The sequence below is a fragment of the Leguminivora glycinivorella genome, chromosome 6, assembly GCF_023078275.1.
Source record: "Leguminivora glycinivorella isolate SPB_JAAS2020 chromosome 6, LegGlyc_1.1, whole genome shotgun sequence".
Lineage (NCBI taxonomy): Eukaryota > Metazoa > Arthropoda > Insecta > Lepidoptera > Tortricidae > Leguminivora > Leguminivora glycinivorella.
In genome coordinates, this window is record NC_062976.1 from 5743306 (window position 1) to 5766192 (window position 22887).

Here is a 22887-nt window from a genome sequence, read left to right on the forward strand (position 1 = left end):
TTCAACAAATCAGTATCGAAACTCTCCAATTTGTAGTTGAAGAATGTAGCAAATTCTGTTTCGACAAGAAGGCCTGGGTCCGCAGTAACCAACGTAAGAAACGCTTACGCTCCGTAGCGAATGAATCGCAACTGGCTCTGTTGCATTCATATTGAAGAGTGATAGAGAGAGACGACAACAATACGCTACGGAGCGACGACCAATTGGCACTTGCGCAGGGTACCCTGATGTCACTGATTAGATAAGTTTTTAAATGTAGCGTTTAAGTATTATCTTAAGATGAAAAGTTCCTTTGAAAAGTAGGTATTAAGTACATTGCTTATTTGCTCCAGCAGGGTCATTATGACCTCCAGTAACGACTCAAGCCCAAGTTAGCACAGCAATCGTGTATCAATAAAAACCTAATAAAATCAAGGATTCAGTTTTAATGAAACGGAACTGCATCGTGACTAAATCCAGATAGTCATCTTTACAAAAACTGGTCCAAAATGTCTTGAAACACTGTTTAACGTTTGTCTGTTAAGCCCTTTAGGGTAGTGAAGGTGAGTGGAGTTAATTGGTACAGATCGAGTTGCGCGATTTGGAAATCGTTGTCACGTCACCAGATATATGGTACGGGTTAAGGGTTTTTGGCAACACTATACAGGGTGTTTAAATGAACGTAATACAAAATAAGTGATTCCGGCTCTATTAACGACGAAGAATATAATGCACGTAGGTATCCAGCGGGCCGATTTTTGAGTCTCATGCGTTCGAATTCAGAAAATTGTCACTGAAAATAATAGGGAAGTCACCGTTTTCAACCGGTATTTTAGTAACAAAATCCCGTACGCGAGATTCAAAAACACAAGTCTTAAAATCCTACGTAATTAAATGTTCCTAAATTCCTAATTTTCTAACAAACTAAATAAATCCAACTCTTGAAGTGTGGTCACTCATTGTGTGCTAGGTGTCTTATCAGTTATCAAGGTGTTGATTATTGTGACAGGTAATGTCAGAATGCATTTTATTAATAAAATGTCAGTCTAGATAAACAAAAAGGTGAGTTTCTAACTACAAAACTAGGTTCGAACTATTTGCTCTTAACAACCTTGGTAGGGAACAATGTTGTGACCAAATAACAGGATTTAGGGAAACTATGATATTAATGATTATTAACTAGTTTAACAACACACGACCTAACATAATGTTTTACGTTCATTGAAACACCCTTTATATGAGTAAAGCGAGTATAGGGGATAGTGGGTGACGTACATACAATGTTGTCACCGATTTTCTTGCTGGGTTCTGTGGTGTAACCATTTGAGATTCATAATAACGTACAAAAAGAAGGCTGCACAAAAATCTGACACGCTTTTGGGCATTTTCGGGAAAAAAGATTTAAATCTTTTTTTTCCTAAAATAGGTAAGTTTAATGTTTTTCCTACTTAGAATCACGAGCCCTTTCGATTCTACTAGGTAAAAAAAGCGTCCCGAATTTAATGTTTCCACTTCGTTACCATTTTTCAAACACTTTTGTACAGCGGTTACAAAGTGAAAAGTATGCGAAATAATAGAAAAATTTGGCACCATTTTTTGTTTGTCCTCGATCGAAAGGGCTCGTGATTCTAAATAGGAAAAACATGAAATTTACCTACCTTAGAAAACATACTTTTGGTTATTAATATGATTTTGGTGATTGATGAATATGAATATTGTTCTCGCGAAAATGGGGTTCTTATGACTCTAGAAATTTTGTCCGATTGTAGCCTTCTTCTTGTCCGATATTATCGCTGGTGCCGGTGACAGTCACACTCGTGACGGCAGTCACGTTGGTCGCAAACAAGCATTCACTCTATGAAACCAATTTTTAGGGTTCCGTAGTCAACTAGGAACCCTTATAGTTTCGCCATGTCTGTCCGTCCGTCCGTCCGTCCGTCCGCGGATAATCTCAGTAACCGTAAGCACTAGAAAGCTGAAATTTGGTACCAATATGTATATCAATCACGCCAACAAAGTGCAAAAATAAAAAATGAAAAAAATGTTTTATTAGGGTACCCCCTACATGTAAAGTGGGGGCTGAGATTTTTTTTCATTCCAACCCCAACGTGTGATATATTGTTGGATAGGTATTTAAAAATGAAAAAGGGTTTACTAAGATCGTTTTTGATAATATTAATAGTTTCGGAAATAATCGCTCCTAAAGGAAAAAAAAGTGCGTCCCCCCCCTCTAACTTTTGAACCTACGTTAAAAAAATATGAAAAAAATCACAATAGTAGAACTTTATAAAAACTTTCTAGGAAAATTGTTTTGAACTTGAAAGGTTCAGTAGTTTTTGAGAAAAATACGGAAAACTACGGAACCCTACACTGAGCGTGGCCCGACACGCTCTTGGCCGGTTTTTATTCCTACTTAGAATCACGAGCCCTTTCGATCCTACTAGGTAAAAAAAAGCGTCCCAAATTTAATGTTTCCACTTCGTTACAGTTGCAATTGTCCCCCAGTCGAAATTGCCCCGCTGTACCTTAGTTTGTGAGATGTAGGTACTTTCCTAATTGACGCTTGGGAGTCAACGTCACATCCAAAACAATATTTTTCACACTTATTTTTTTTACCAAACCAAGTCTTGTAAAGGGCTAAACACAACACAGGGCAGTACCCCGGTTGCGCCGTGATTGAAAACGTGCTAAGAGCCAGTCGCTAACCGCGAACGGTAATTAGATCGCGCGATAATCTCCGCCATCGCTGGAAAGCTCCGCTACTAATATGGCAAGAACGTTTCTTTTTTATACTTAAATAAAATGAGGTAAACAAGCAAATGTATCGGCTAATGGTAAGCCATCACCGTACCAATAAATAATAGGTATGTTGTCTAGTGTTGTCAAAGCAGACCCGTGGCTCCTATGAGCCGTGGCAAATGCCGGGATAATGCAAGTATGTCTAGCGTTGCTTATAAGTGACAATTAAGGAATACCTGATTAATTTTCCTACTGTTCCCCATAATTATAAGTAATCATATTTGACCTGCTAAGACCCAGACTTTTTGTTGTGACTAATTTGGAACATTTTTTATCTCATTGCAGTTCTAATTCAAAACAATTTTGTACTTTTTAAAGGAAATCCGGACTTAAGTAATCCAAATATAGATAGACTTGAGTTTGGTAGACCTACTTCCGAATCATATAAATATGAGTTCATTCCCCTTTTCCATACCGTAAAAAGTCTTAAAACGAAAACATTGATATCGTAAAGATAACAAAATACTTGTAGGTCACTCAGACACCCACGAAGAAAAATGTTAAACAAGATATAACTACTAAATAGAAACTTAAAACCAACAAAGTCATAATAATCAGCTTTACGTTGTGACAATTAAAGTTAATTATTTAACTGGACTTTTACGATTTCATGACGCATTTTATTACGCCTGTAAAATATTTTTTGTACCACATTTTGTGGCAGTTTTGGTTTTGAAAGCAAAGTTATGGATGTAGAATATTTTCACCTTGCAAAGGAAAGGTTTTTATATGTTTTTCTTTACCAGTATGACGTTTTACATACAAAAATTATAAAGTTCTACTTTTGTAAATTTTTTCATATTTTTTAAACATATGGTTCAAAAGTTAGGGGGGGGACGCACTTTTTTTTCCTTTAGGAGCGATTATTTCCGAAAATATTAATATTATCAAAAAACGATCTTAGTAAACCCTTATTCATTTTTAAATACCTATCCAACAATATATCACACGTTGGGGTTGGAATGAAAAAAAATATCAGCCCCCACTTTACATGTAGGGGGGGTACCCTAATAAAACATTTTTTTCCATTTTTTATTTTTGCACTTTGTTGGCGTGATTGATATACATATTGGTACCAAATTTCAGCTTTCTAGTGCTTACGGTTACTGAGATTATCTGCGGACGGACGGACGGACGGACGGACGGACGGACGGACGGACGGACGGACAGACAGACATGGCGAAACTATAAGGGTTCCTAGTACTACGGAACCCTAAAAATGAACGAGCCCTAGGAAATCTATGGAAAGCTTAAAATCACCTGATAAAGAATGCATCGTAGGAGTCGAGCAAATCAAAATACTGCACGAAAGAAACCGCTGCACGTCTACGTATACCAACTAGGGCTTCCAATACCGGGATCCCGGTATCTCGGGATCCCGGGATCCCGCCTTTTTTTGGACACATTTCAATACCGGTATTTAATTTAGCAATACCGGGATCCCGGTATTTTTAAAAACTAACAAATAATGCCAAATGAACGTAAATTACTCATCAAAAACGTTAAATTTCTGCATCACGATAAATCTTGCTTCTTGCTCTCGTTTTTCGATTCGACAGTAAACAAATCGCCTTGATGCATCTATAATCTATATCTTAGATATAACTTTTCAAAAAATTGGTTAATGCATACGATACCTTAGCTTCTCTATTTTTACTGTACAGTCAACCAATTTGAATACTAGGCCACTCTAGAACCCTGTCTCATTTACACTGCCATAGAAGTCACATTGACGTTTACTGTGCAAAGGTTCTACAGTGGCCTAGGATTCAAATTGGTTGACTGTACGTGTGCGTTAGTGTGTTGAACTCTAGCTCAAAACTTTGCCGTAACATTCCCTATAGTAACGAAATTGGGAACTCACTACTCAACTATCAAAATGAAGTTTAGTGTAATATGACTTTACCAATAAATATGATTGATGATTTATTTATGATTTATGAAGAAAATTACTTTTCTTAGCCATAAATTAAGTGTTCCTATTCCGCGAAGTATTCTTTTTGATATTGATTATCATTTCCGCAAAGTAATGTGTGATTCCATAGATTATTTCTGAATGTGATTTTTAATAATCTGTCGGACAATTTAGCTTTCTTGGCTAATTGTTCAATGATTTGGCGGATTTATTTTATTAGTGCTTTCGCGCCTCTAGCGCTACGAAAAACAAAAATACCACTAAATTGTACCGTAGATATTGATTACAATGTGTTTCCTAAAAAAAATCATCTCATGTTCTAATTTCAAAAGTCAATGATGAAACTATAGAATGTGTGTAATCGAGAAATGTTCTTAATGCTTGTTATTTAATAAAGTGATATTATAGTTAAATCTACAGAACAATTACACCATTAACACTGACTATAAAATGTAACACAGCATGAATGAGACACAGCGTCCTAGTATCACAGCCATACTAAAGAAGAGGCGACTGAGGTGGCTCGGGCATGTGTATCGCATGGAGCGGACTCGTTTGCCACGTTAAATCCTGCTGGAAGAGGTTGCAGATGCAAAGATACCGGTCAAACGGCCAATGCTGCGCTTTAAAGATTGCGTGAAGCGTGATATGGTCACATTTGATATTCCATGCAACCAGTGGCAAGTTGGCAACGACTGGCCGAAAACCGACCCACGTGGCGCCGTGTTGTCCATGACGGTCAATCCAAGCACGCCAATGCCTGGTTCTCCTCCTTGAATGATAAACGCATGAGGCGTCACGAGCAGGCCTCTAACCCCCGCCCATCTGGGGGAGCATACACCTGCCGTGTGTGCGGACAAGGGATCCTCTCTCGAATTGGGCTATACAGCCACGAACGTAAGTGTCGCAAGGATGCTACTTGAATCGTCAGTTATTGATGCAAAGGCCTGTTATTATTAAAATGTAAAAGATTCTATTCCACACGACCTTAAAGAGATCGATTTGGCTGATTTGGCATAAAACATGGTTTGCCATGGCCGCGTCTTCTTGCAAAATGTCCGATCTGGCGGCGATATCTAACTTACAGAATCACCTGAGTAGAGATCTTGCGCTCTTTCCCGCTTGCTTTTATACTGCGTCCTCGGTCCCACTCATAACAAAAATAAAGAGCACAGGGCGTAGCCCTTTGAACTATGTATAATTAAAAACAATAAAAGTTGAACCGACTTGGCCACATAAGTTTGCGAACCGTTTTGGGTTGAAATTGAAACTTTTGAATTTGGAAATGTAATTGATTTGACCCATTTGTAAGTCGGATTGGCAAGATTCCGCTGTAGTATAACACGCATGAAAAGTAACACACGAAATTTTGAATAAAATTTGTAATTTTAAGCAAATTACTTGGTTTTTATATTTTCCCGATTTCAATACCGGGATCCCGGGATCCCGGTATTGAAATCGCTAATACCGGAATGAATACCGGTATTGGATAAGGTCCGGTATTTGGAAGCCCTAATACCAACTCAACCGACAAAACCCACGATTTTAAGTTCCTCTTTGGGTTACTGGTAGTTATTCAATTCCCAATCAAAGGGTCTTCCAGAGTAGAAGCTGTAAAACGAGGAGACTTTGAAACGCAGGGGCGACTTTGAAAATACAGTTTTAATGTCAAACTGTAAGTTAACTCGAGATTTTCTATGCTAGATTGACAGAAATATTTATTGATCTAACTAGTTGCGCGACCAGTCTCAGTAATAAATAATTAATAATTTTAATTTTAAGGCCGTTAAAATATTATCAAAGTAACCCCAAACTTTCATAAAGCCACCCCGGTTCAATAAGTAAATAAATTGTAGGAACTAAGATGTGTCACTAAATCCAAACATAAACAGGAAAGGTGTGTATGTTTGTCCGTCTTTCACGGGAAAACCGAGCGACGAATTGACGTGATTTTTTAAGTGGCGATAGTTGAAGGGATGGAGAGTGACATAGGCTACTTTTGTCCCTGTCTAACGCGAGCGAAGCTGCGGGCAAAAGCTAGTCTTCTATAAAATCTTCATAACATAAGTGTAAAATACAAATGTAAGTATAATAAAACGGGAGCCGACCCACTCATACAAACAGCAACATTAACTGACTTTTAGTAGCCTTTAAGCAGTTACAATAAGGGTGAGAATGTGTTAGTTAATGGTGAGTATGATGCATGCCGTACATAATACTCCACAGTTTGAGACGTCATATCGGGGCACGCATGCGTCGAGAAAGCTAAGTGTACTGATATCATAGGGCTGCGGCTGGTACATGGACACATTAAATACCTAATTATTTATTTATTTAAACTTTATTTCACAAATTTTCAATAAAAAGTACAAATGGCGGACTTAACGCCTTAAGGCATTCTCTACCAGTCAAAATAATTAGTTTGGTGCACAAGATTATAAAGCCAGTATGAGATTGTAATGATTAAATACAAGTCGATACCTACTATTATAAAATAAACATACACAAATAAAATAAATAAACCTACATACATATTAGTATAATATATATAAATAAAATACACATGTACATAAATAAATAAATGTACCTAGTGCGAGATATTACGTAGACAAGAAGGTTCACGTATTTAGAAAGGCTCAAAAGGGTTACTGTCAATGGCAAATGCCATGAACAAAATCACATTTTCAATCAAAATATTAGATATGATAAAATAGCGAATGATGAGCAAACTTTGATACTAGTTATTCCAGTATCATCCTACAATATCAATCGGTTTAAACGTGATAAATGTAAATTGTAATATGTGCGATGTGATTATTTTTCACTCTACACAGAGAAAAAACAATTCGTTTTCATGTTAGTGTAACAAGTTTTTTGGTTAGCGCCTACGTGCTCTTTGGTTCAGTCAACAAGTTAGATTTTGTTAAGTGTAAAGTTAGTGTACTCCAGAAGTTACTCGTCATTTGAATCAACACTATATTTGGGTCATTCTACGAGACAGCGATTTTTGTCTTATTCCTCTGTCCTTTTTTATTTTTGAAATTTGACCAATAAGGACATACTCTTGTGAAAATAGATTTATTTTTAGACATAACTATGGTTTTGGCCCATATTTTTGTGAACTCATTCATAAAATAAATTCATTTTAACTTTTTGGTCCAAAGGAATAAGAAATTTGGGCCCAGAGGAATAAGATAAGTCAGGATAGGTTAACAAAAATGTTAAAAAACCGTATATTTATAAATTATATATTGTACTTTTGTTCACAAAACTATCAAAAAAGTATTCTAGAATATTTTTATATTTATTTTTATTAATAACATTCAGACTGTAAATGCACTAGGTGCTAAAAAGATCTAAAAATTTTTTATTAATATTTTTAAAAAGATCTAAGTTTTTTTTATTAAGGTACTTTAAAATATAGGAAATCACTTGATAACTACTCTTCTTTTTGAAAGTCAGTTAAGAAAAACAAGAAAAATTTAGAAAATTCTTATTCCATTGTCCAAAATCCATAGGAATAAGGGACAGAGGAATAAGAAATTATCGAAAAAAAACCAATGATTCATAATGTGTATATACAACGCGGCTGTCGTTAATAATATAAATAGATAGTACGTAAAGCAATTAATTAAGCAAAAAATTACATTTTTAAAAGTTACACAAATCCCAAAAAATCGGACAGAGTAATAAGAATGATACCTGAACCACGGACAGAGGAATAAGAAATTTACCTTCTAAATTCCGAAGCCACGTGCAACAGCCGACACTTCCACCTCGTACCACGTTCCGAGCGCGACTGATTATTCCCCGCGGGGGGAAGTTTGTCTACAATCTTCAATACGTTTACGATACAGGCGAATAAAACCCGCACCAGAGAAATAAGAATTTTGTCGCGGACATCTCTTATTTCCTAAATTTTAAATACAAAATTATAGATAAAAAAATACTTGTTAAATTTTAGTAATGTAGTAACTAATAATGTATCCATGTACTCAATCAAAATATTCGTTAAGTTGACTGAATTGAAGTTATCATCACATGTTTAGAGAAAAATGGAGAACGGACACGACAGAGTAGTAAGAATAACGGATATATTTTTTTAATATAAAAAATTACAATGACCTTATACTAAAGCTAATCGATGTCCCAGTCGACTAGAGATATAAAGTATCTCTGAAAAAAAAAACAGGATTTTAAACTAAAGTTTTCAGTGAAATAAGCCTCCGGACATTGAAAATTAGGGTCTCGGAGAATCACCCATTTGAATCAACATGTCGATTTTATAAAAGCAACATGACACATATTGTTTTAAACATATGTTTGACTGATTCAATCAAATATATTTTAACAAGTTTGACCTTGTTGTTCGAACAAATTCAACTTGTATCACAATATTGTGATTTATTCCGTTTACTAAAATACTTTTATTCAAACGAATAAACACTCAACAAGTCGAACTTGTTAAATTCACTTGCAAGATTTGAACCCAGGACCGCGGCTTAGCGTTTCGACTCCCGCGAGCCCGAAACAAAAAAAATTAACGCAAAAAAATTGCACAACAATCCTTATTCCCATTGAAAATTTGGATATTTCATTTTTATCTACTGACCATTCAGGTGTGTTTCAGTTAAAGTAGTAATAATCTCAGGGAATATTTATTAAATGAAGCTTTCTATTCAATAGAAGAATTTTTGAATAAGAATAATTGTATATGATTATTATAAAATTGTCATACCTATAGCTACTATTAAGATGGACATAATTGTAATTTTTGTAAATATGTATTGACATGTAACTTTCGTTATAAAGAAATAAATTGAAATTGAATAAATGTTTATTACATTTAACTAAGGAACGTCTTGCATTGCTGCGCAGACGCACAGCCCTGCGCCGGCGCCACGCCGCATCCCGCCCAGATAAAGCTTATATAAATCAACCGATACCGCAGATACTGTATTAATCAGTTCGTCACATTATCTGCCCGCCACCTAATGGACTCTTAATGCGACTAAAATATGTCCAATGTTAATGTCTTACAGCGATACTGGCGAGATAGAAGATGGGAAATTAGTTTGGTGACCCAAACTAACTACTTTCATCCTTGCTACTTTGAAATTCGTATCGCGAGTTTCAAAGTATTAGCTTGCCATCTCGAGGTTGCATATATTTCATGCATATTCTATATATAGGCTTCGCTCGCGTTAGAGAAAGACAAAAAGTAGCCTATGTCACTCTCCATCCCTTCAACTATCACCACTTTAAAAAATCACGTCAATTCGCCGCTCCGTTCTGCCGTGAAAGACGAACAAACAAACAGACACGCACACTTTCCCATTTATAATATTAGTATGGATACTGTTAATTATACACTAAATCTCATAAGAATAAAATAAAAACAATTGAAGCAAAGCTGCAGTAAGAAAAAAATCATACTTTCTAATAAGCCAGCTATCTTCCATCTTATCATACTAATGAAGTTCAGCAAAAACTAGTGTAAAAATAAACCTTTGCACATGGCCTTTAAAACCAGTAAGTCATAACCCATTATTATTATAACTAACCGCCGATAATATCACAAAAAGTTAATCGATGATAAAAGATAGTGGGAACATACTCGCAATGTAAATGAGTTTACGCCCGGCCTCTATACATGATGCCTTTTTTATACAATTTTTTATAATATACTAGCTTTTGCCCGCAGCGTCGCTCGTGTTAGATAGAGACAATAAGTAGCCTATGTCACTCTCTATCCCTTCAACTATCTCGTTGAAAAAAAAACGACAATCCGTCGCTCCATTTTGTCGTGAAAGACGGACAAACAAACACACACACGTTCCCATTTATAATATTAGTATGTATACGGAGCCCACTACTAAGTAAGTAACTACATCTGTAAGTACTTACCAAAAATACCAAAGTCACTATAATAAGTGTGCCGTTCAGATTTGAGGAGTTCCGTTCTGATCATCATCAGCACTTGCGTACGTAAAATGCTGGATGTTCTTATAAAAAGTATAAAAACACAAAAATCACTAAGGTGCAGCGGGGCAAATCTCGACTGGGGGGCAAATGTAACGGGTCCATTTTTTTCATATTTTACAATGTTTGCGTTATTAAATAGAGTGTCCACCGGTTATATATGGTAGGCGTGTTCAGTGGATACATGTGGAACTCAACATCATAGTGTAATAATGGAAAAAATGGATCGGTTACAATTGGCCCCCAGTCGAGATTTGCCCCGCTGTACCTTATATTTATGTTGTATGCCTTTAATATTTGAGGAGTTCCCTCGATTTCTCCAGGATCCCATCATCAGAACTGGGTTCTGATAAAAATGGAACCAATCTAATATATACATATACATTCAATCAAAAAAAAAATTTCAAAATCGGTCCAGTAACGACGAAGATATCGTGGAACAAACATTAAAAAAACAGACGAATTGAGAACCACCTTCCTTGAGATTTGGGGCGGCGGTTAAAAATAAATGTCACTTTTCATGGTACCAAATAGAACTCTAGTCAATAAATCGTACATCTAACAACAGAATTTAGCAGAAACGTAGACTAGAACAAAAAGTGAATCGACATGTAAACAATATTAACAACCTGCGTTCGTAGCCGAATGCACAAACGCTCACGAAACGCTCACGATAATATCTCTTTCGTTATATCTATCGCTCTTGCGTATTGGCGCGACAGAGCCAGACTGCCATTCGCGGCGTTTCGTTTTCGTTTCGCGTCGCAGAAATGCCATTCGGCTACGGCAGCAGTTTTCTAAAAGTTCTGGAGCAGTACTTAATACTCTCCATAGATGGCGCTTTTACAAAACCTCACTTAAGACAGTTAGCTCAAGATACTTTAGTAAGGTGAAGTGATATCGCACATCTTTCCCCGATGAAAGATGAAATTTCAAGGCACGAACTCCACAACTAATCTGAGATAAGTTTTATAGTTAGTTGTTATCGATGATGCGGAACCGCAGGCCGCTGCGGCGTGCGAGCGAGACAACGATATGCACATACAGCCTGTCAAAGAAGAGTAGACAATAATAACATTAGTGGCGCCTCCGTCTATGTAAACCGTTTTGCATGTGGCAACTATTAAGTCACTTTTGTTTGAGGAAAGTGTTGCTGCGATAAAAAAAATTAGTTCCATTTTTACTATTTTTCGCCAAGCTGTCCAGGAATCTACTGCTCGCTAAGTAGATCGTAAATGCCGTAGCTTGACTAGTGTCTTATTAAAAAGTTGATCCAGTCTATGGTTGCCTAGAATTTTAGATAGAAATCGGTTAATATAGGCTATGGATAGGGCCAAGTCATTAATGGGCCATTTTTTTTTCCAAGTTGCCCACCCCACTTTTTTTGTAACATGGGTATTTTTTACGCGATTTATACTCAGAATCGAGAGCTCTTTCTATCCTGATAGGAGAAAAAAAATGTTTAAAAATTTCCATACATTTTTTCGAACCTTCCATTCCGTTACCGCCATACAAAATGTATGAAAAAATGGTAACGAAATGGGGAAAAAACCTTGGGACACTTTTTTTCTCCTATTAGGATTGAAAGAGCTCGAGACTCTGAGTGGAAAACACAAAAATTTCCAAATCCAAAAAAAAAAGTGGGGTGGACAACTTTGAAAAAAATGGCCCTTAAATAAGGCAGTTAGATTATAAATACAGGGTGTAAACCTAATACGGGCGAACCTCTTAACGGTGGTGAGTATAGGACATAAAAAATGGAATTAGATAAGTTTTACTTAAAATTTAAATATTTTTTTTATCCATACAAAATAATTCGGCCCGCAACGTAATGCAAACACACTCGCGTTAACCGCTCGTTGACAGTTGTCATTGATTGTCATCGCAACCACGTTTACAGTACATTGCTGCTGGGAAATTTTTCAAAAATTCATTATGGGGTGAAAATTAAGGGTAACTCAAAAACACCTCTTAATTAATGATAACAATATTGAATTATATGCCTGGTTTCATTTATCGCCCTTATTAGGTTTACGCGCTGTATAAAAGTAAAAAAAAAAACGTTTTTGTTGCACTGTTCTCAATATATGTATTTAGGCGACCTATTTTCAAACTATAAATTTAAATATAAATAACATATGAGGGTAGATATTCCTTTAAACGTATTTTAGATCATCATAACGCACACTGTCGTACAATGGACTGAAGCCATTTAATTTTAAAAACTTAACTTACTACTTTAACTAAACTTAAAACTTTATATGTATAAGGCACAGGCCACTAAAGAAATATTTTCACCTACACCATGTATTGTTATTGTGGTTTAGTTTTAGGCTACCTATATTATTGGATTTTCCTTGACACGACCACAGATAATAACATTCCATAGATATACTCATGCTTTTATTTTTAATTATTCAATGACCACTGACTGCGTTTACGTAAATTGTAGTTTTTAAGGTTTCATATCGTCACTACTTTTAAAAAATCTCGTATCTCACGCTGTTCCTCAAAGTTAAAACGCAGTAAGTCTATATGCCAATACATACTTACTACAATTTTATTTTCATTGACAGACGAAGATACAAGTTTTTTTAAAAGTAGTGACGATATATATGGACCCTTAAAATTAAAGTTCCATATATATGGTTCCTTTTGTACCTTTTTGTACCTTTTTTTTTTTTTTTTGACGCAGGGGAATGCATTTACGCATCTCACCCCCGGGCTGAGGAGGCCCATTGGGGGGTGGTATGTGGGACTCCCTCCTCCCATATCCCCCCTCTGCTAGTCAGAGGGAGTGGGAGGAGAATACCCACTAAACCCCTGCGGCGTTTCCGTCCAAGCCGTTATAGGGGGGTGCAATGAGCTCGCTAGCACGTCATCACGGCACCCCCCCGTACCTTTTTGTACCTACCAAAAAGGTAAAAAAGGAACCCTTATGGTGCGACTATGTCCGTCTGTCTGTCTGTCACATTACGAAATATTTATGAATGATTATTTTATAGATATATCAATTGTACAAAATTTTCAATATGAACAGGGGCCAAACTGTAAATGTCAAGTTACTTGGTCATTTGTGGTACCTAACGTTATTTTCTTTAGCCTACCCACGTTGATTACACAAATACACATGTAGGAACGTTCACATTATGTGTTAACTAATATTTTTCTCCTTTTTTTCAGGTAAGTTCCAGATCACCATCAGTTCTTTTAATTTAGCGCAACCATAGACAACTTAAATAACAGACCACTAGTGGAGTACATAAATAATCGTAAGTACATACTTATTTATTGTATAAAAGTAGTTTTGTCTCCACTGTATCTTATGCTGAGGTGTGCCAATAAAGAGTATTCTATCTATCTATCTAGTCCCAACAAGCCTATTCATTTTATGTCTATCGCAAAATTATCTCATATCTCAAAAACGGAGTAAAAATACACATTTCTCAACGAACTATCTCCACTTTTACATCTATAGTTATCACAAAATATCATCACAGTTTATTTTAGCTTTTAAAACCACGGCCAAGCCACCTGTCTGATATCGTGTCTAGCACTAATCAATTCTATCATAGATTATAGATAGAGGATCACAGATAATAACTGAAATAGATACGATAGTCTGGTGAAACGGGACTGATCACGATTTTACCTCAGACATCATTGTTCTTTAAAAAATGTAGCTTCAAGATATGTTTTGGAAACTTAATTTTCAGAGGGTTCAATTTTGTATCGTTGAAAATCTAAAGGTATGAAAAATATATTTTCCATATACCTAAATGCCAAAATAGGAAATGTTTTTTGTGGTTTTTAGGCTAGGTGACTTTATGACGATAATTATAAATAATTTAGGTCATAAGGTAAATTTTAACACGTTCGCGGACGCTCAGTCACCCCTCTGGGACACCAATATTTTGTATGGGAATTTTTCGACTGCTATAGCATACCTGTCCTTAGACAGCTTATATTAGGGTTATTATGTGACGAGGAACGCTATAGCATTCGGATGCTATAGCATACCTGACAAAATACAGAGGTAAAATGTGATCTTATGTGACACCGTATGCTATAGCATACGATGCTATAGCATACCGTGACACAATACTGAGTCAAAATGTGATCTTATATGACACCGTATGCTATAGCATACGATCCGTAGATGGTGATACAGCAGATTCATTCTGTAGAATCATATCAAATAAAACATTTAGTGTTTCTGGCTGCGGGGATGATGCCCACAAATAAAAGTATAAAGCTTGTTCACGAATACAGAGTTTTTTGGTACAAGAAGAATTGTCTAAATGTGTATCTCCTACAGACTCTTTTGGAGTACCTAACTTTCGTCAGAACTGTAGTCACCCGTTTCGTCATTGAGACTAGAATAATGTTTGTTCAAACCTGCTGTTGTATAGGTGCTAAAGGCCTTCGTTTGGTGCGATGATTTCTGGGTAGAACTTATCCACTACCTCTCACTACGCCATGATTCGCCCAGCTTTATATACTATTTTACAAGCATCTAAACCAAGTTCAAGTAGTTAAACACCAAAAAAATTCACTCTAAAAGACATAATTTAACGTAAACAGTCAGTATCAACCAGAAATAGGGTTTATTCACAATTATATGAGCAAAGCAATGACTAAGTACGAAGGAAATTACTCAAATAATAGGTATAAACATGCCTCGGTTTTCTTAATTTATCGTAACCAAAATCACGGTGTATTATTATAAAACGACAGTGGACATGTTTGTTAACAAAACCGCAACACAAAAATATATATAAACTGTAAAAATAATTACTTATGATTTTTTAAACAATCCGTAAAATTACGTTTGCGCTCGAAATTTGGCCACATTTCACGGGCCAACTCCCGGTGACACTCGCGGGGCTACTGCGCAAATTTCCATACAAAGAGGTATTCTATAGCATACGCGTCACAAAAAGGTGAACTCGATCTGTGACGCCACAGCATATTTTTTAACTGCGATAAAACTATGTAATGTTGCAGTATGCATACTATGATTCTAGTGAATGGTAGAGGAAATGTTGGTGAATAATATTATACTGTGAACAAGCAGATTACTAAGCAAACAGACGCAGAAATTCAAACCAATTAACGTATTCTATAGCATACGCGTCACCAGAAGGAGTACAAAAACGTATGCTATAGAATACGCGTCCGCGAACGTGTTAAACCTAATCTTGGTCTCATTCACTTCATATCAACACCAAACCCGAAACCAAAAATTTATACCGAATGAGGAAAAATATAATTAATAAATACACAGCCTAAGAATAGTTAACCAACATTTTCTGATAGAGTTAGCATAACAATGTTCGACCCACACCATAAAACCTCCATTGTCTCTGCCCTATCTTTCAAAAATCACCCATAGAGACGACATTTATGGCGCGCAGCTTTTTTATTTGACATTTTATACAAGTTTATTCAAACATAATGATAGCATCACAGACGTTATCTTTCTATGCAGCGTTACCGCGAGCTCGGGTGTGATAGCATCTGGGGCCAGCCAATGCTAGTTAAACCAACCTGATAAGGAATCGGGCGCGCCTGTGTGTGTATCGTGCACACACGCCCGCTGCCGCTGTGTGCGTGGAGGGGAGTCCGCGCGGCAGCCAGTCACTCAGTTTACGCGGGAAAAGCATGACGGCGCGAACGAATATTCGGTCTGTTGTAGACAATTTTAGTGTTTAAAAGTGTTTCTGGAGCTTCTGTGATGTTATTGTGGCTGCGGTACCTGAAACAGCTGGAGCTGGCGTGCGCCGGTGCCCCGCCAGGTGGCGCTGTCGACGTCAAAACAATGTGTACGTGAACAATCCTTGTTTACATTTTTATTTTATCTATATATTTTTTATAGCATTGTCTATGGTCAAAATATTCAATTTCGAACTTTTCGGATGCTTAAACACGCGTTCTGATTTATTTTTAAAATAATATTCGTTCGAAAACTGAAATTTCGTACCAAAACTTTAAAAGCTATCAAATTTATTTATTTTAAAAATGCGTTCCAATATACAGACAACATTTATTTTGATTGCATATTACGAGTTATATTTTGAAGTTGGGTTTAAAGAGATTTCTCCGGAATCGCGATAAAGAATGTCGTTAAGAATGTTTGTTTTTTATCTTGTTTGGATGTCTGATAGCCGTAACAGTGGTACTGTAAATACTGGGATTTTTATTACGAGCCAAATTATCTCTGAGATGGCAATAAATAAGCGTTATCTGTTTTTAAAGTAAGTCGATGAAAACAAATGTTTGAACAACGGCACATGGGGTTTTTAGATCGATTTACAGTAAACATGTATTTACTTGTAAACATTTTGTTTATTGATGGAGCAAGTCAATAAAAAAACAGTTTTGATACGTGTCGATATCGGTAGAAACAAAATTATTTGGGGGAAAGGGGGCTTACTGTATATGACATAAAATCATTTGACAGATCTTTAAAGTATGGGGGCTTATAAAATAGCTGTAATTGTGGTAAAAGTAGTGTTTTGTATGTTAAGAAAATAATAATTACAATAAGCAAACTTTCTTTACGGTTTACATTAATAATGTTCAAAAGTCAAAGTTATAAAACTGTAAGTAACAATCTCAGAGATAAAATTTAAAAACGCGCCACCGAGTATGAAATCGTGACTATAGTGACTTTGCCTTTGACATATCTCGTCAAACATCTAAAAATCATATCTCCATATGCTTAAGGATGAATATCGCACGTCACATATGATACGGATACGTTAACGTCCATGTCCTGTGCCGTGTCTAATATTTTGACATTTTTGACAGGCGTCTTAACTGTCAATGTCAAAATTATGAGGAGCTTGATTTTTGTTTCATTTGCTTGGTAACAAAGATTTATAAAGCACTTAAGGATAAGGCAATTATATAATTCCGACAAAATTTCTTTTGATGCGCTTGTGTGAATTGTTACAACGCGATTGTTTGATGAGTTTGGACTGCACGTTTGACGCGAATTGCACTGACACTGGCACTTCATTCGTTGTACCGGTGTGCCACGTCCTTAAAGTAATACACAAATCAATGCTTCGTAATTGTTTCGTTCGCCTTGATTACTTTTGATAGCAGATAAATCTCGGTTGAAAGTAAATATTTTGTAATTAATATTGATACTCTCGAGAGATAGGGCGGTCCATTGTTCATAATACCTCTAATCTAATCTATTTTGTTACTGAGTGGAATACGGAAGAAACTTTAGACATGTATTTTATCGAGTAATAAGCAGTCCGTGATTCTAATTAGAACATCATCATCATCATCCTCCTTACGTTATCCCGGCATTTGCCACGGCTCTTGAGAGCCTGGGGTCCGCTCTGACAACTACTTCCAAGATTTGGCGTAGGCACTAGTTTTACGAAAGCGACTGCCATCTGACCTTCCAAGCCGAAGGGTTCACCGAAAAGCGACTGGCAAATATCAAATGACATTTTTCGCACATAAGTTCCGAAAACTCATAGGTACCGAGCCGGGGTTTGAACCCGCGACCTCCGGATCGAATTAGAACATAATAATAAGAAAAATATTTGAAAAGTTATCTTACATAAAATTTTAATACGCGTTGGTATGGTATACTCTGGTACACCTAGTTTGTCAGTAGAAAAAAGCGTGAAATTCGAATTGTCTATTGGAAGTATTGAGACACAAGCCATGATGGTCCAAGAGCTGGCAGGATTTTGGAGTAGGTCCTTGAGGCAACCTGGAAAGGTGCTCAGATGCTTCTCTGATCATAGCCAACATCAGGTCTGCAAGTCTGGCAGCTGGGGAGCGGGGCTTTATCGAGCTATGAATTTTTAAAGATTTAATTTTTTGAGGCCCAAAAAAGGTGTTTGAGGCAACCTGGAATTATTAAAAAGTGAAAATAGAGTTCCTCAGAAGTCGCATAAAACAGAAAATATCTACATAAAATTTCCTACAAGAAAGGTTATGTACGTTTTTTCGATAGGATCAATATATAAATGGATAATTTAGTAAGAAAGTTTTTTTTAATCGATTACATGCTCCGTTTTTCGTCAATACCTCGTAAACGGTGGCCCACAGCAAAAAATTATGTTAAACAGAAAATATCTACATAAAATTTCCTATAAGAAAGGTTATATAACTTTTTTCGCTAGGATCAATTTTTTAGTTGGAAAGTATTTTTAAATAGATATTTGGGCCGTTTTTTGTTGATAACTCAAAAACGGTGGCTCACAGCTAAAAATAATGTTAGACAGAATTAATCTACATAATATTTCCTACAAGAAAGGTTCTATACGTTTTTTCGCTAGAATCAATATTTTAGTTGAAAAGTATTTTTAAATACATTTCATGGGCAGTTTTTTGTTAATAACTCGAAATCGGTGGCCCACAGCCAAAAATAATGTTATACAGAATTAATCTACATAATATTTCCCACAAGAAACGTTCTATAACATTTTTCGCTAGAATCAATATTTTAGTTGGAAAGTATTTTTAAATAGATTACATGGGCCGTTTTTTGTTAATAACTCGAAATCGGTGGCTCACAGCCAAAATTAATGTTACACAAAATTAATCTACATAATATTTCATACAAGAAGGGTTCTATAACAGTTTTCGCTAGAATCAATATTTTAGTTGGAAATTATTTTTAAATAAATTTCATGGGCCGTTTTTTGTTAATAACTCGAAATCGGTGGCTCACAGCCAACACTAATGTTACACAGAATTAATCTTCATAATATTTCCTACAAGAAAGGTTCTATAATATTTTTCGCTAGGATCAATATTTTAGTTGGGAAGTATTTTTAAATAGATTTCATGGGCCGTTTTTTGTAAATACCTCGTAAAAGGTGGCCTACAGCTAAATAAAATGTTCACGAGAAAAAAATCTACATAAGATTTCCTACAAGAAAGGTTCTAAGTATACGTTTTTTCGCTAGAATCAATATTTTAGTTGGAAAGTATTTTAAAATGGGCCGCTTTTTGTTGATAACTCAAAAACGGTGGCTCACAGCAAAAAATAACGATATACAGAATTAATCGTCATAATATTTCCTACAAGAAAGGTTCTACAAGATTTTTCGCTAGGATCAATATTTTAGTTGGAAAATATTTTTAAATAGATTTCATTAGCCGTTTTTTGTAAATACCTCGTAAACGGTGGCCCACAGCTAAATAAAATGTTCACGAGAATAAAATCTACATAAAATTTAAGACAGGTTCTATACGTTTTTTCGCTAGGATCAATATTTTAGTTGGAAAGTACATATTTTGAAATAGATTACATGGGCCGCTTTTTGTTAATAACATCAAAAACGGTGCCCCATTACCAGAAATAATATTAAACAGAAATAATCTATATAATATTTGCTACAAGAAACGTTATGTAAGATTTTTGTTAGGATCAATATTTTAGTAGGACAGTATTTTAAATAGATTACACGAGCCGTTTTTTGCAAATAACTCGAAAACGGTGGTCCACAGCTAAATCAATCTTCAACGGGAATAACAAACATAAAATTTTCTACAGTAAAAGTTTTGTACGTTTTTTCGCTAGGATCAATAATATTTAAATAGATTTATTTATTTATTTACACAAAGAAAATTACACAGTATGACAGTATACAAAACTAAAGCACCGTGAATTTTAAATAAACATTACAACAAGTAACACAAAATTAAATATTAAATAAACAGCAAAATCAAAACATGACGCTCGTATAGCCCGGTCTACTGCCACGAACCATATCTGTTTTTTTGATTACATGTTGGAAAAGATGGACTCGCACCACCAAGTAGATGCGATATACTTCGATTTCAAAAAGGCATTCGACTTGGTCGACAATGACGTACTACTGCAGAAATTTGCAGCACTCGGTTTCACCCCAAAGCTCTTGTCGTTTTTTGCTAATTACTTGAAAGATCGTAGCCAATACGTGCAAATGTCGAACTTCCGGTCTAGAGAATATTATACGCGTTCGGGAGTTAGCCAGGGGAGCAACTTGGGTCCGACACAGTTTCTTATTATGGTAAACGACCTTTGCAGTAGTATTGTTGGGGCGCATTTTCTCCTCTTTGCTGACGATCTCAAGTTAATGTTGCCAATAGATAGTTCCTTGGACTGTGACTTTCTCCAGCAGATGGTGGATACAGTGTCACGGTGGAGCGCTAAGAACAAGCTGGAGCTTAACGCTAAGAAATGTAAAGCCATCACATTTACTAGGTCAAAAAACCCGATCACAGCGAGCTACCATCTTTCTGGCGTTCCGCTGGAGCACGTTTCCGCCATCCAAGATCTTGGTATTGGGTTGGATACTAAGCTCAACATGCACGATCACATCATAAGCATTTGCAAGAAGGCTAACAAGACGTTAGATTTTATCATGAGAACAGCCGCACAATTCAGTGACGTGAAAATTGCCCTACTATTGTATAATGCGTATGTCAGAAGCAAATTAGAGTATAATGCGATATAAACGCCCATCTGCTCGCAAGAATATCAACATTAGGTGCCACGTCTAAAAACTCATTCACTATTTGCAGTGCACGAACTAGCGGTTACTTGCGGCAAAACACGGTTCGAGCGGCCGGCACCGCCAGTAGGGGGTGCCTACATTCACGAAAAGCATATTTCGTCACAGAGAGAACAAATAGACGGACCAGCTGGGATACTAAAACCGGGCAATCTGACTCCCCCTTCAAAATACCACACACAACAGACATCAGCACGACATTACGCCTAACTTCTAACGAGAAGAAACCCAACGTCCCCAAAAGGAATTTTGTTGGGTACAAGAATCGGTAATACCCGTACATTTTTTTATAAAAGAAACGCAAAAATGTTTTTTGGACCTTTTCGAGCAGCAGGATGTAGGGCGCTTCATGGGGATTCCAAACGGCTGAGGCTATCTCAAGCTTACTTCTCACCAGGGCAGTATAAAGAAGCTTTATGTCCCTGGGATTGTCAAATTCTTTGGCGTTGCGGACAACAAACACAAGCCTGCGGTAACAGTCTGCAGCAAGCATTGTCATGTGCTCATGAAAGTTAAGGTGGGAATCTAAAACATAACCGCACAGTTGTCAACATTGAACTGAAGTTTCAAAAGTTTGTTTACAAGACTCAATTCATAAACCCGATCAATATCACTTTGTAAAGATTGTAAGTCAGAATCTTCCTGGACCCTGTAAATTCGTTTCAGGTCGTCAGCATAGAGTAGGCATTGCGCATGCTTAGGCACCAAGGCCAGATCATTGACCATAACACCAAAGAGCAGAGGACCCAGAATAAAGCCCTGACTGACCCCGGAACGGGTGGGGTAGGCACTCGACACAAAGCATCCGTGCTGCACATATTGCCGTCTATCACGTAGATAACTAGCAAAAAGGCAAAGCAGTTTAGGCGAGAAACCAATGCTGCATAATTTGCTTAAGAGTACGTCGTTATCTACGCGATCAAAGGCTTTTTTGAAATCAAAGTACAGCACGTCCACCTGCATCCCTCTATCTAAGTAGCGCGAAACGGAATCAACCAAGGTTAAGAGGCCTTATTCCTAAAGAAGCGTTTTTTGCAAAATGTAACATTTTTCATTCAAAACTATAATGAAACTATACTTAAGTGATTATTAAAAAACTGATAATGTTTCTAAAAGAACATATCTTAAGTTAGTTAATCATAATATAATATTTTAAAATATGTCTTTTTATACTTAAAACAAATCAGTTTTTTCGGTAGACGTCTTCAAATTTCGTAGTGGGATCACTCGTTTAGAATCGTGATTGTGCTGTTAAATATGTTATTTGGGGTAATAAATGATCACAAATCACAATCCTATTTGTTATATCCAGCACGGGAAGCATGGTCGCGCGATAGACGAAAAAATATCAGGCCGTCCGGATATCGCACTTACAAATAGTGCGATGGACGGCCTGCTATTTTATCGTCTATCGCGCGACCATGCTCCCCGTGCTGTACGAGGTAATCATAGTTTGACATTTTAAGATTTATTTGAAATGGTGGATAAATAACCTTCCGTATCTTCCCCATTTTTTCGATAAAAAGAGGTTTACATTATGTATTTTTCCTGCGATTCCTGCATTTATTGTAACTCTTAAATAATATTATCCTAAACTAGAACTTCTTGTTGACATATAAGAAAAAAATTATACATATAGGACATACCTTTCTGTCGACAGACATTTTTTTAAAG

General features: G+C 36.3%; 1 protein-coding gene across 3 annotated transcripts in view; it reads left to right on the plus strand.

The window, feature by feature from the left end:
* LOC125227220 (zinc finger protein ush) overlaps positions 1 to 22887 on the plus strand; it is a 371106-nt gene that overhangs the window by 140511 nt on the left and 207708 nt on the right. Inside the window, exon 1 of one of the 3 annotated variants that reach the window (XM_048131477.1) lies at positions 16322 to 16500. The exons of the other annotated variants lie outside the window; for them this stretch is intronic. Coding sequence (XP_047987434.1) covers positions 16413 to 16500 — 88 coding nt within the window. The 5' untranslated portion in view covers positions 16322 to 16412. Of the gene's footprint in view, positions 1 to 16321; positions 16501 to 22887 lie in introns of those variants that run through there. 3 annotated transcript variants of the gene reach the window in all.